The sequence below is a fragment of the Bufo gargarizans genome, chromosome 2 (genome assembly GCF_014858855.1).
Source record: "Bufo gargarizans isolate SCDJY-AF-19 chromosome 2, ASM1485885v1, whole genome shotgun sequence".
Classification (NCBI taxonomy): domain Eukaryota; kingdom Metazoa; phylum Chordata; class Amphibia; order Anura; family Bufonidae; genus Bufo; species Bufo gargarizans.
The window spans coordinates 33,128,019-33,142,480 of NC_058081.1; the positions used below are offsets into that span (position 1 = coordinate 33,128,019).

The following is a 14,462-nucleotide window of genomic DNA, read 5'->3' on the forward strand; positions in this document are numbered from 1 at the left end:
AAGGTATTCCGTGAGGGGTATGGTGAGTTCATGTAAAAATTTTATTTTTGTCACAAGTTAGTGGAATATGAGACTTTGTAAGAAAAAAAAAAAAAGATTTTCCGCTAACTTGTGACAAAAAATAAAAACTTCCATGAACTCACTATGCCCATCAGCGAATACCTTAGGGTGTCTACTTTCCAAAATAGTGTCATTTGTGGGGTGTTTCTACTGTCTGGGCATTGTAGAACCTCAGGAAACATGACAGGTGTTCAGAAAGTCAAAGTGCATAAATTCACATTTTTGCACCATAGTTTGTAAACGCTATAACTTTTACCCAAACCAATAAATATACACTTATTGCATTTTTTTTATCAAAGACATGTAGAACAATAAATTTAGAGAAAAATTGATATAGAAATGTAGTTTTAATTGAAACATTTTACAACAGAAAGTGAAAAATGTCATTTTTTTGGCAAAAATTTCGGTCAATTTTGATTAATATCAAAAAAATTAAAAATGTCAGCAGCAATGAAATACCACCAAATTAAAGCTCTATTAGTGAGAAGAAAAGGAGGTCAAATAAATTTGGTTGGTAAGTTGTTAGACCGAGCAATAAACCGTGAAAGTAGCCTAGGGCAGAATTGTAAAACGTGGTCTGGTTATTAAGGGGGTTTAAGCTAGGGGGGCTGAGGTGGTTAAACAGGAGCTTTTTATTTTATCTTAGTGACAGCCCACCTTGGCAAGATCCCCCAATACCCAGCAATAAAAGGAATCCGCACATTCAGTTTTCTCTCTATATAGTCGTGAATAGTCTCCCAATAGTGTTTCAACTCTGGCAAAACCAGAACATATGTAGATAGTCCGCCCCAGGAACATCACACCTAGGACAATTAGAATGATTCCTAATACCACATTTATTAAGCCAGAGAGGGGTAACATAAAGTCTGTGTAGAATCTTAAACTGCACCAAAACGTGATTAAAATGATGTGATACCAATTTTAGATCCTGAGATAACTTCTCCTGATCCTCCAAGTGTGTTATTAAACATTCATTTTGCCAAGCCCTCTGTCCCGGGTACCAAATATCACCAATTGTGCCGTAATTAAGCTTTTATAAAGTTGAGAAATCTTCATCTTTTTCCCCAAGTTCTCTATCAATTCATTAAATTGTGGACAGGTATGAATTTCCAGCCTATTTTTTTCTTTAATACTAAAAAGTGCCGATCTTAGCTGGAAATACCAAAACCATAATAATTTCAGTGATTGTTGTCTTTGTGATAATACCGTGAACGAAACAATATCCCCACTTCTTACTACCTATGTCAGATATAAAATATGACCTTTTTGCCAATATAAATCTCTACTTAATTCAACTAAAGTTTGCAAGTGCTTGTTATACCACAACGGAGTACATCCTATTGAACCTTTCACTCCATACCAAAGTCTAATCTAATCCCATGACTTCATAATCAAATTTCTGGCGGATTTTTAATTCTCTGTCGGAGTCGGTCAATTGCGTAAAAAAATTGTCATAAGGGGATCTAGTCACTTGCAGAGTGGGCTATCAATCCACTCACGGAGAAAACAGAACTGGGCGGCCAAGAAGTAACCCCTGAAGGAGGGGAGATTAACTACTCCTCTCTCCAAGGGCTTATACCAATAGTCTAATTTAAGTCTTACGTGTTTCCGGCCCCATCGTAAGTCCCTAATAATTATTTATATTATTTAAAAAAATCTATCCCTAATCCAAACTTGAGAATTCTTGAAGACATACAGTAACTGGGGAAGAATCACCATCTTAATTAGAGATACTTTATCAGCTTTCGATAGAGATAACCGGAGCCATGTTGTTATTTTTAACCTTAGCTTATTTATCAGTGGAATCAAATTAAGCGCGATAAAATCTTCCACCCTAGGAGAGATTATAATGCCTAAATACTCAAGAGAGTCAGACATTTTCAGAGTATTCATAGGAGCCTCGTTGGGGAGTAAAAGGTTATCTAAGGACATGGTCCTATTATCCAAAGGCATGAGGGTATTTTTTTCCCAGTTTACATCCAGACCTCTCCAAATTGATGTATCATTTGAATGATGTTCAACAAAGTAGATTGAGTCTGTTGAACATAAAATAGAATACCGTCTGCATAAAGAGAGATTTGGTCTTCGACTCCTAGTTCCCCAAACCCCAGAATCCTAGGGTCCTGTCTAACTGTAGCGGCCAAGGGCTCAATATAGATATCAAATAAAAGCGGAGAAAGTGGACATCCCTGGCGAGTGCCTCTAGTCATAGAAAAACTTCTTGTAAGATACCCATTTATGTTCAATCTTGCGGTAGGAGATCTATACAGAAGTTTTATCATACCAATAAACCTAGGGCTAAAGCCCATCTTATGAAGCACTCTCCACAGGAACCTCCATTCAACTCTATCGAAAGCCTTAGAGGCATCTATAGACAAGATAGATCGTGAATCCCCTATGGACGTCTGTAAATTAGTAAAGAGACAATGTAAATTATAATGGGTCCCTTTATTAGGCATAAAACCAGTTTGGCCTGGATGTTTAATTGATGTCATAACACTAGTTAACCTCATTGCCAGGATCTTGGAGAAAAGTTTAACATTTGTATTAAGAAGAGAGATAGGTCTATATAATATTGTCCTCTTTCAGTCTGTTCCTCCTGTTTCCTGAGATCCCAGGGGACAGTCATTGATGAGTAGAAGGCCCAGAGGAAAGCACATCAGATAGGTAGAAGGCACAGAGTACCGGGGGCATCAGATGGGTAAGGGGTCCAGGGGACTGGCATCAGATGGGAACGGAGCCCAGGTTACTGGCAATAGATGGGTAGAAGTCCCAGAGGACTGGGGGCATCAGATGGGTAGGGGGCCCAGGAGACTGGCATCAGCTGGATAGGGGGACTGGGGAAGGGGGCCCAGAGGATAGCAGATGAATGTCAGCTGGTGGGGTAGGGGGTCAGAGATGGAGGACAGACACAGGCTCTTCTTCCTGCAGGACTTCCTGTTTCACACTAATCAGTCTCCCCTCATCCTCCTGTTATTGCTGACTACAGAGCAGTATATGGAAGCTGGACTGTACTAATAGTACAGGAGAAGGCGGGGAGACTGGATCTCCCTGTAACACAGTGTACTGATCAATGCCTGCACAATGAGGCAGCAAGGCTCCTCCATTAATGGTCCATGCTAGTGGGCGGGGCTTATCTGACTACTTTGCACCACTAGCATTCTAGAGCTGTGTAGTAAGTGTAGAGGGGGTGGGGCCAGTCCGACACTGTGTAGTACTGCTCCTGAACCTCTTCTGAGCTTGGGCCCCGAAGCAGCCACTTCCCTGATAGCTTGGCCACTGTGTCCAACAGTTTATCTTGTGGAACAACTGCCAAACTCTGCATCCACATACGATCACCTTCTTACAGCTAAGGCTTCTTTCACAACAGCAATGACGGATCCAGCAAAAAAGCTCCCGTTTTTGATAATACAACCATCTGCATCCGGACAGTTGTATTATCTTTAACCACCTCAGCCCCCCTAGCTTAAACCCCCTTAATGACCAGACCACTTTTTACAATTCTGCACTACACTAATTTCACGGTTTACAATTTACCACCCAAATGAATTTTACCTCCTTTTCTTCTCACTAGCAGAGCTTTCATTTGGTAGTATTTCATTGCTGCTGACATTTTTACTTTTTTTGTTATAAATCGAAATTGACTGAAATTTTTGGCAATAAATGACATTTTTCACTTTGTTGTAAAATTTTTCAAATAAAACTATAAACTATATACATTTTTCTCTAAATTTATTGTTCTACATGTCTTTGATAATAAAAAATGCAAGAAGTGTATATTTATTGGTTTGCGCAAAAGTTATAGCGTTTAAAAACTATGGTACAAAAATTTGAATTTTCCGCATTTTGAAGCAGCTCTGACTTTCTGAGCACCTGTCATGTTTCCTGAGGTTCTACAATGCCCAGACAGTAGAAACACCCCACAAATGACCCCATTTCGGAAAGTAGACACCCTAAGGTATTCGCTGATGGGCATAGTGAGTTCATGGAAGTTTTTATTTTTTGTCACAAGTTAGCGGAAAATGATTTTTTTATTTTATTTTATTTTTTTCTTACAAAGTCTCAAATTCCTCTAACTTGTGACAAAAAATAAAATTTCACATTAACTCGCCATGCCCCTCACGAAATACCTTGGGGTTTATTCTTTTCAAAATGGGGTCACTTGTGGGGTATTTATACTGCCCTGGCATTTTAGGGGACCTAAAGCGTGAGAAGTAGTTTGGAATCCAAATGCGTAAAAAATGCCCTGTGAAATCCTAAAGGTGCTCTTTAGAATTTGGGCCCCTTTGCGCACCTAGGCTGCAAAAAAGTGTCACACGTGTGGTATCTCCGTACTCAGAAGAAGTAGGGCAATGTGTTTTGAGGTGTATTTTTACATATACCCATGCTGGGTGAGAGAAATATCTCTGTAAAAGACAACTTTTCCAATTTTTTTATACAAAGTTGTCATTTTACAGAGATATTTCTCTCTCCCAGCATGGGTATATGTAAAAATACACCCCAAAACACATTGCCCTACTTCTCCTGAGTACAGCGATACCACATGTGTGACACTTTTTTGCAGCCTAGGTACACAAAGGGGCCCAAATTCCAATGAGTACCTTTTAGGAGGGCATTTTTAGGAATTTGGATTCCAGACTTCTTCTCACACTTTAGGGCCCCTAAAATGCCAGGGCAGTATAAATACCCCACATGTCACCCCATTTTGGAAAGAAGACACCCCAAGGTATTCCGTGAGGGGCATGGCGAGTTCCTAGAATATTTTTATTTTTGGCACAAGTTAGCGGAAAATAAGAGAAAGTAAGAGAGAAAAAAAATAACATTTTCCGCTAACTTGTGCCTTTCAAGGGTTAAAAAAAATTGCATCTACAGCCTGCCAGCGAATGATCGCCGCTGGCAGGCTGTAGATCAACTCGTTTACCTTCCGATCCTGTGAGCGCGCGTTCACAGGAAATCTCGCGTCTCGCGAGATGACGCGTAGATGCGTCAAGGAGGAATAAACCGCGTTAGGCGGTTGTGAGGCAGTTAAAATCCGGCTTCCACGCTGATGCTCCCCACAGTAGGCCTGATGAAGGGCTGCATATAGCCCAAAACGTTGCCTGAAATTATGTCCGGCTGAATAAAATCATTAATTACTTCACCTTCAACTCTAGAGTGCTGTCAATTTGTATATATTATCTTTAAAATAGCCGTGATGGATCCGTCATGAACACTATTGAAAGTCAATGGGGGACGGATCAGTTTTCTATTCTGTCTATCCGTCCTGCTCCGCACCTTGCAGCGTTATACTGTCCGCGATGGGGACACAACCAAACGGAATGGAGTGCATTCTGGTGACTCCTTTTCGTTCAGTTTTGTCCCTATTGACAATGAATGGGGACAAAACGGAAGTGCTATAGCGGATCTCAATAGCAGAAAGCGAAACCGCAGATGTAAATGTAGCCGAAGGACATCTCATCATTATGAAATCCAAGAACACCTTCAATGCTTGAAAACGGGCTCTTTAACCATTTCAGTACTTTGCAATGTTATGTTTTTGCATTTTCATGCAAATGTCATAGTGGGAAGGTAGAAAGAAATTGCATATGTCATAGTCGGAAGGTAATAAGAAAATTCCAAATGGGAAATAATTGGAAGAAAAATGCAATTTTGTGAGTTTCATTTTTACGGTGTCCTCTATTCGGTAAAACCGACTTGTGCCCTTCATTCTTTGGGTCAGTACGATTACAACAATACCACATATATATTGTTTTTTTTGTTTTACTACTGAAAAAAATAAAAACTTTGGAAAAAAATATTTTTTATTTACATCTGGGTTGATATGTATATTTTATAGATTTAATTTGGAGTGCAAATGATACATTAGGTATCTATCCATCTGTAATGACCTACTCTATAAAAATATCACATGATCTACCCCCCAAGGGGAATGTTGTAAAAAAATTTATAAAAACTGTGCAAAAACAACCAATTTTTGGGTCACCTTGTCACAGTGTAATATAGAATGATCAAAAAATTTGATATTTGATATTGACATATTTACCCAAAAATTGTACTAATTAAAATGTCAAGTCTTCCCGCAAAAAAGGAGCCCAAAATGGCGTCACTTTTTGGGAGTTTTTAAGGTAGGGGTGCATTAAGGGGCTTAAAATGTGAAATGGTACCTAAAAACCAGTTCTGTTAAATCTGCCCTCCAGAAACCCTATGGCGTTTCTTTCCTTCTGCTCCCTGCTGTGCACCCATACAGCAAATTACGACCACATATGTTTTTTTTCAGAAAACTGCAGAATCAGGGTAATACAGGTGAAACTCGAAAAATTTCAATATCGTGCAAAGTTCATTTATTTCAGTAATGCAACTTAAAAGGTGAAACTAACATATGAGATAAACTCATTACATGCAAAGCGAGATATTTCAAGCCTTTATTTGTTATGATTTGGATGATTATGGTTTACAGCTTATGAAACCCCAAAGTCTCAATTTTGAGGTACCCTTTGCTCAGGTGATATGGATTAATTATCTGACTAGAGTGTGACACTATGAGCCTAGAATATTGAACCTTTTCACAAAATTCTAATTTTAAGCTGCATCAATGCAATTCCTTTTAATTTGCATTACTGAAATAAATGAACTTTTGCACGATATTCTAATTTTTCGAGTTTCACCTGTAGATATTGAGTTTTGTTTGGCTGTTAACCCTTGATGTGTTAGAGCATAAAAAATTTATTAAAATGGAAAATCTGACAAAAAAAAAAATTGTATCCATTTTCCTTTTATTCTTCTGAAATGCCTAAAGGGGTAACAAAGTTTTTAAAATCAGCTTTGAATAAATTAAGGGAATGTAGTTTCTAAAATGGTCATTTATGGGTGATTTCTACTATGTATGCCCCACAAAGGGACTTCATAACTGAACTGGTCCTTAAAAAAGTGGGTTTTGGAATTTTTCTTAAACATTTTAACAATTGCTTCTAACATTCTAATTCTTCTAAGGTTCAAAAAAAATAAATGACATTTACAAAATGATGCCAACATAAAGACATATGGTAAATGTAAAGTAATAACTATTTTATGAGGTATAGCTATCTGCCTTAAAAGCAGAGAAATTCAAATTTAGAAAATTGCTAATTTTTCAAAATTTTTATAAAATTTGGGATTTTTTTTAATGCATATCTACTAAAATTTACCAATGTTATGAAGTACATTGTGTCATGAGAAAACAATCTCAGAAAGGCTTGGATAAGCAAAGGGATTCCAAAATTATAACATAAAGTGACACGTCAGATTTGCAAAAATATGGCCTTGTCCTTAAGGTGAAAAATAGCTTCCTCAAAGGGTTAATAGTAGGGGCATTTTTGGACATGGTGGTGCTTATGATTTTTTTTATTGTTTATTTTTATTTCAAATTTGGAGAAGGGGAGTTATATATATATATATATATATCCTTTTTTTTCTTCTCCTACTTTTCTACTGAAAACAGGATTCTGTGAAACAACCGGTCCTATTGCAGATTTGGCATCTGTTTGAGCCATTTCCGTCTGAGATCCATTTTCATCTGACTTTTTTTCTCCTGCCCAAAAAAAAACTGATTTCAGATGGAAATGGCAACAATTTGCAACAGGATCACTTTTAGTTTTTTTACAAGATCCTGTAAAAAAAACAATCCTGTGCATAAACTGATACACAGGCTCTGTTCTTTTACAAAATCCTTTTTTTTTTTTTCTGTTCTGTTCTTCTGATGGATTAGAAGAATGGTAAATAATACGGAGATATGAACTCTCCCTAAGTGTCTTGTGTTGGGGTTTGTTGAGTGTCATCTTGTGGTGGTCAGGCAACACAGGCTTCAGCAAAGCTTAAGAAACTGTAAAGATTCAGTGATGATGTCGCCTCCTAAAAATAATTTTTTCTTTTTCTCAGGGTGGTCTTGCGGGTTCGACAGATGTTGATGTTGCTGTGACGGCTTTTGTTGTTATTAGTCTTTTGGAAAGTCAAAAACTCTGCGCCAGTTCTGTCAATGTAAGTGACTTGTAGAAAGAACTCATTAACTAACAACATGACCTGTAGGGAGTTGTTTCACTGGCACAGTGGTCAGACGGTGGACACTCTACGCATACGTAATATGTAGATGGAGTAAGAGCAGAGACAGTTGCCATTTTCAAAATTTTATTTGGTAACGGTGAAACTCAGATGTTCAGTCAGACCAGATCTAAGGCTGAGGACATCAACTCCTGACGGAGGACCCCATTGACCAGCTGTTACAGAGGTTCTTTCTAGGTCATATGACCATTACCTTATAGGCATCTCCATAGATCATATGGCGTGCAACCAGTAACTACAGCATTTTCAGAAGTTATGCTTATCAACCATTAGGGTGCTGCAAACCTTAGTTATCAGCGCCTCTATCTCTGTACATCCTAGCAGTGGCTCATTGATATTTTTCATCACATTCTTAGCAGATGTACTTGTAGTGATGAGAAACGCCCAGCAGTCACACACAGTGCCAACAGTGACAGCTGCAGTTCATGCTGATGTCCAAGCACCAAAGTCTGCTGCCATACACCATCACCTTTTTAGAGAACCAAGCAATCTGATACACTAGGGTAACTCAGCATTTTACCAGATACACAGAATAAAGGAGATGGATTCCAAAACAGCAAGTCCCACATGATAAACCATAATCCTATTTGACCTTTAGGATTCCCTAAGATACTTTATAGACAAGTCTGGTCAGCCACAGAAGGAAGACCTTTGGATTACTCTTTCTATGAGGTGCAGGGCAGAGACTCTTTAATGGTGCTCAGTCAGTGGTACTATCTAAAGTCCTAGACTTCACGGTTCCTGTTTTTCTCTCTAACTCTCTCAAAGGAAGTAATTCTCTACAGCCAGGAGGTTGATTATCTCTTGGCACACCAGACCTTTATTCATTGTCCTCCTGTAGCATGATTTTCACCATTGTTTTACACTACAGTTCCACATTGCCATTCGGAGAAACCAGAGTTGCTGTTGCCGGTGTACTGCAGCACAGCTCTAATTTACTTGAATGGAAGCTGAGCTGCAGTACCCCAACATGACCACTACACAATGGATGAAACATCCCGCCTGCTGGTTGCATCCACTGTAGATTATTACATTGACAGCTGCTCAAAACAGTTAATTGGTGGGGGTGCTGAGTGTTGGACCATATCTAACTACTGGAAAACTCCTTTATTGGTAAGTCTAACATTCCACTGGGTCAGCAAGTGGAAAGGACAAAGGTCTAATTGCATATCTGCAATGGAGGGAACTGTGTTACAGAGGGACCATGAAGTCAGGTGTGCTAAGACATACACAATCTGAAGCATTCAGAAAATTTTGATCTCCGTACTTTAGCTTCCTGACCAACGTATTCCCAGGGGTGATGTGTGGAATAGCCGCGTGTAAAATTGACAGATTAATTTCCTTGTGCTCAATATTGGAGGATGCAGAAGCCCCCCAAAAAAGGGAGCGTGCCATCAGAAAATGACATTGTTTCAATCTAGTTTGTTAAACTTATTTTCAATAGCTTTTTGATTAGCATTCTTCTATGTTTTGGAAGAAAAGCTAATTTTAATATCTGTCCCAGAAACCCAAAGGTATGCAAATTGGCATGCTTGACAAAAATGAAGAGGTAATATCCTATCTACTGCCAGAAAGAATTAACATATGTAAATGTACATATATTCTTCCTGGAAATCACCTGGCATACAATATTCATGCACATTTTTTAGTCTCCCTAATGATAAATAGCACCCAGAAGAGTATATGTGTAATGTAGGATCAAACCTGTCTAAATAGTTGATGGTCATGGTTCACATTTTACACTTGGTGGACAATGACCTCTGTACAGGTCATTGAGCATGCCCACAACACTCCCCAATAGAAGACAATGAACGTCTCCAGTCCATGTAGCTGCAGTCATGCTGATCCCTGAATTCTGTTAAAAGCAGACCACCCTCCTTAATCATGTTCTGGAAAAGGAATAAAAAAAATTAAACAGTCAGACCAGACAACCAGTTTTAACTGTGTAGAGTCATGTTCTGTAGTATCTGCAAATTTTGGCGAGTCATTCTTAAAGGGAAGGTAGAATTTAGATCTTTAGCCTAGCTACACTATACAAAGACTTTGTTGAGCACTGCTGTGTACAGGTAGACTGTCTTATAAAGGCTGTCCAGGTTGTATTATATATTTTTTTATCTAACCCCAAGCATGGGGAACTGTGGAGAAATCCATACTCACCTGGTCGCTGCCATTGGGTTGCGACTCTCAGGTTCCTAGGCTGTCTTCACTGGATTTGTGGTCCCATCTCTCAACTTCCTGCGTAGATAAGGTTATGTATCTACGGCTGCAGCCAATGACTGGCTCCAGCCTTCCTGCGTCCCCAAGCAGCACATGGTCAAGCAGTGATGTACATGTGGACATGAAACAACTGAATCTGAAACTCGGTCATTGGCTGCAGTGGTGCATACAACCCCATCTGAGCAGGAGCTGTATCCCAATGCTACAGTTTTTGTGTAGTAGCTCCTTTAAGACTTGTGGCATAATGAAGGCTACAATAGACATTTTGACTAGGTAAGAATGGCTTGTGCAAGCTCACTGGGATGCCCGGCATGGAACAGCACAGTCTGCTGCACTAGTTAATATAGTGAAAAAGATGGTTCCCAAGAGATATACCACCCAGGGAGGCCAAAAGGCTCTAATGGTCTTTGTCGCTATAACGGGAGCCTATAGATTTGCTTAACGCTTGTTACTTTCTTTCCTTAACCCTTATCTAGTAGAAGTCACTTCATTACAATGTTATGACAGTGCTTCTGTATTTGATAAACCTTTTAAGAGACATAAGATGTTAATAACTGTCACTGCTTTTGATACGGGATATGTTCCAAATGTTTGCTAAAGTTTTCTTCCTTCCTTTAAGAATCTGCATGTCAGCATTAATAAAGCGGTGACCTACATAGAGGAACACTATAAAAAACTGAAGAAACCACATTCAGTTGCAATCACATCATATGCCCTTGCTTTGGCTGGCAGACTAAAGGACCCACAGAAGCTTCTGTCTGTAGCAAAAGGTAAGGTTTATGTACGGTAGGTGGTTTGAGGGTTGCGGAGAACTGGCCAGCATGGTGGTCTCATTATAGCGGTTGTAGGTTATAATCTGACCATGAGAAACATCAGCATGGAGTTTGCATGTTCTTCTTATGATTGTGTGGATTTCCTCACATGACGACGGGAAATTAAAAAGAGACCTCCTCACTTGGGACAGTGAGTGATGATAATGTCTGTGAAGCAGTGCAGAATATGTAAGTGCAAGAAATAGAAAAAGAACTGCTGGCTGTGAATCACAGATGTCTTCCTTCATATGTGGTGCAAAACAGGCCTTAGCCAGAATAGTATTACGGTTGACGCCTTAGAGAGGCTCTGCTTTACATGTAAGCATAATTGGGTGGTCAATACCAAGAAAAGTCACATAATGTATTCACACAAAAGACCAGGGGACAATCTTTGTGTTGAGGAAAGGTAATTAAGAGATGAATACAGGAAAGATTTTTTTTACAAATACAGCATCAAGTTGTGGAGTGTCTACCCCAAGTAGTAATGGCACAAAATGCCAGGATTTAAAAAAGAGCTGGAGGCATATCTGTGAGCCAATGGCGGTACAGGTAATTAAGCTTCATTTATTAGGCATATTTCAGGCGCAGATTGCGGTGCAGCGGTTAGTTGCGCTGCAGTCTGAGACTTCTCCCCTATCACGCCAGGTCTAAAAAAGTGGACATGGGTGGGGAAGGGGACGGGCTGGCAAGGCTCTATAATTTACCATTTTCAATGCCTGTTTCAGTCATAGAAAAAGGTCTAAATGTAAGACAGCTCGGTAACTGTTTTACATTTGGAACTGATAGAAGATCCACAGACGTTATGAAGAGACCGGTGCCACTTGATAACTCCGGCGAATCCACCGCCAGTTTAAAAGGTTTATTACAAGCTTCTAAAACAACGGTCTAAATAAATGTGCCCCTTAATGTGCCCACAATATTGTTCAAAAACAGATTGTCTAACTATATTACTGACACCACACAGGAGAGCTGACAGATCCTCTATACTACACCGCACAGGAGAGCTGACAGATCCTCTAAACTACACCACACATGAGAGCCGACAGATCCTCTACACTTCACCACACAGGAGAGCCGACAGATCCTCTATACTACACCACACAGGAGAGCCGACAGATCCTCTAAACTACACCACACAAGAGAGCCGACAGATCCTCTATACTACACCACACAGGAGAGCCGACAGATCCTCTAAACTACACCACACAGGAGAGCCGACAGATCCTCTATACTACACCACACAGGAGAGCTGACAGATCCTCTATACTATACCACACAGCAGAGCCGACAGATCCTCTATACTACACCACACAGGAGAGCTGACAGATCCTCTATACTACACCACACAGGAGAGCTGACAGATCCTCTATACTACACCATACAGGAGAGCTGACAGATCCTCTATACTACACCACACAGGAGAGCTGACAGATCCTCTATACTACACCACACAGGAGAGCTGACAGATCCTCTATACTACACCACACAGGAGAGCTGACAGATCCTCTATACTACACCACACAGGAGAGCCGACAGATCCTCTATACTACACCACACAGGAGAGCCGACAGATCCTCTATACTACACCACACAGGAGAGCCTGACAGATCCTCTATACTACACCACACAGGAGAGCCGACAGATCCTCTATACTACACCACACAGGAGAGCTGACAGATCCTCTATACTACACCACACAGGAGAGCCGACAGATCCTCTAACTACACCACACAGGAGAGCCGACAGATCCTCTATACTACACCACACAGGAGAGCCGACAGATCCTCTATACTACACCACACAGGAGAGCCGACAGATCCTCTATACTACACCACACAGGAGAGCTGACAGATCCTCTATACTACACCACACAGGAGAGCTGACAGATCCTCTATACTACACCACACAGGAGAGCTGACAGATCCTCTATACTACACCACACAGGAGAGCCGACAGATCCTCTATACTACACCACACAGGAGAGCTGACAGATCCTCTATACTACACCACACAGGAGAGCTGACAGATCCTCTATACTACACCACACAGGAGAGCCTGACAGATCCTCTATACTACACCACACAGGAGAGCTGACAGATCCTCTATACTACACCACACAGGAGAGCTGACAGATCCTCTATACTACACCACACAGGAGAGCTGACAGATCCTCTATACTACACCACACAGGAGAGCTGACAGATCCTCTATACTACACCACACAGGAGAGCTGACAGATCCTCTATACTACACCACACAGGAGAGCTGACAGATCCTCTATACTACACCACACAGGAGAGCTGACAGATCCTCTATACTACACCACACAGGAGAGCCGACAGATCCTCTATACTACACCACACAGGAGAGCTGACAGATCCTCTATACTACACCACACAGGAGAGCTGACAGATCCTCTATACTACACCACAAAGGAGAGCTGACAGATCCTCTATACTACACCACACAGGAGAGCTGACAGATCCTCTATACTACACCACACAGGAGAGCTGACAGATCCTCTATACTACACCACACAGGAGAGCTGACAGATCCTCTATACTACACCACACAGGAGAGCCGACAGATCCTCTATACTACACCACACAGGAGAGCTGACAGATCCTCTATACTACACCACACAGGAGAGCTGACAGATCCTCTATACTACACCACACAGGAGAGCTGACAGATCCTCTATACTACACCACACAGGAGAGCTGACAGATCCTCTATACTACACCACACAGGAGAGCTGACAGATCCTCTATACTACACCACACAGGAGAGCTGACAGATCCTCTATACTACACCACACAGGAGAGCTGACAGATCCTCTATACTACACCACACAGGAGAGCTGACAGATCCTCTATACTACACCACACAGGAGAGCTGACAGATCCTCTATACTACACCACACAGGAGAGCTGACAGATCCTCTATACTACACCACACAGGAGAGCTGACAGATCCTCTATACTACACCACACAGGAGAGCTGACAGATCCTCTATACTACACCACACAGGAGAGCTGACAGATCCTCTATACTACACCACACAGGAGAGCCGACAGATCCTCTATACTACACCACACAGGAGAGCTGACAGATCCTCTATACTACACCACACAGGAGAGCCGACAGATCCTCTATACTACACCACACAGGAGAGCTGACAGATCCTCTATACTACACCACACAGGAGAGCTGACAGATCCTCTATACTACACCACACAGGAGAGCCGACAGATCCTCTATACTACACCACACAGGAGA

The 14,462-nt window shown here is 40.9% G+C and overlaps 1 protein-coding gene across 1 annotated transcript in view; it reads left to right on the top strand.

Annotated features, from left to right (window-relative positions):
• The window catches only part of LOC122927157 (venom factor-like), a 150,633-nt gene that overhangs the window by 70,912 nt on the left and 65,259 nt on the right, over positions 1 to 14,462 (top strand). The window contains 2 exon segments of the mRNA XM_044278754.1: positions 7,975 to 8,073; positions 10,991 to 11,141. Of these exon segments, the coding sequence (XP_044134689.1) occupies positions 7,975 to 8,073; positions 10,991 to 11,141 (250 nt within the window).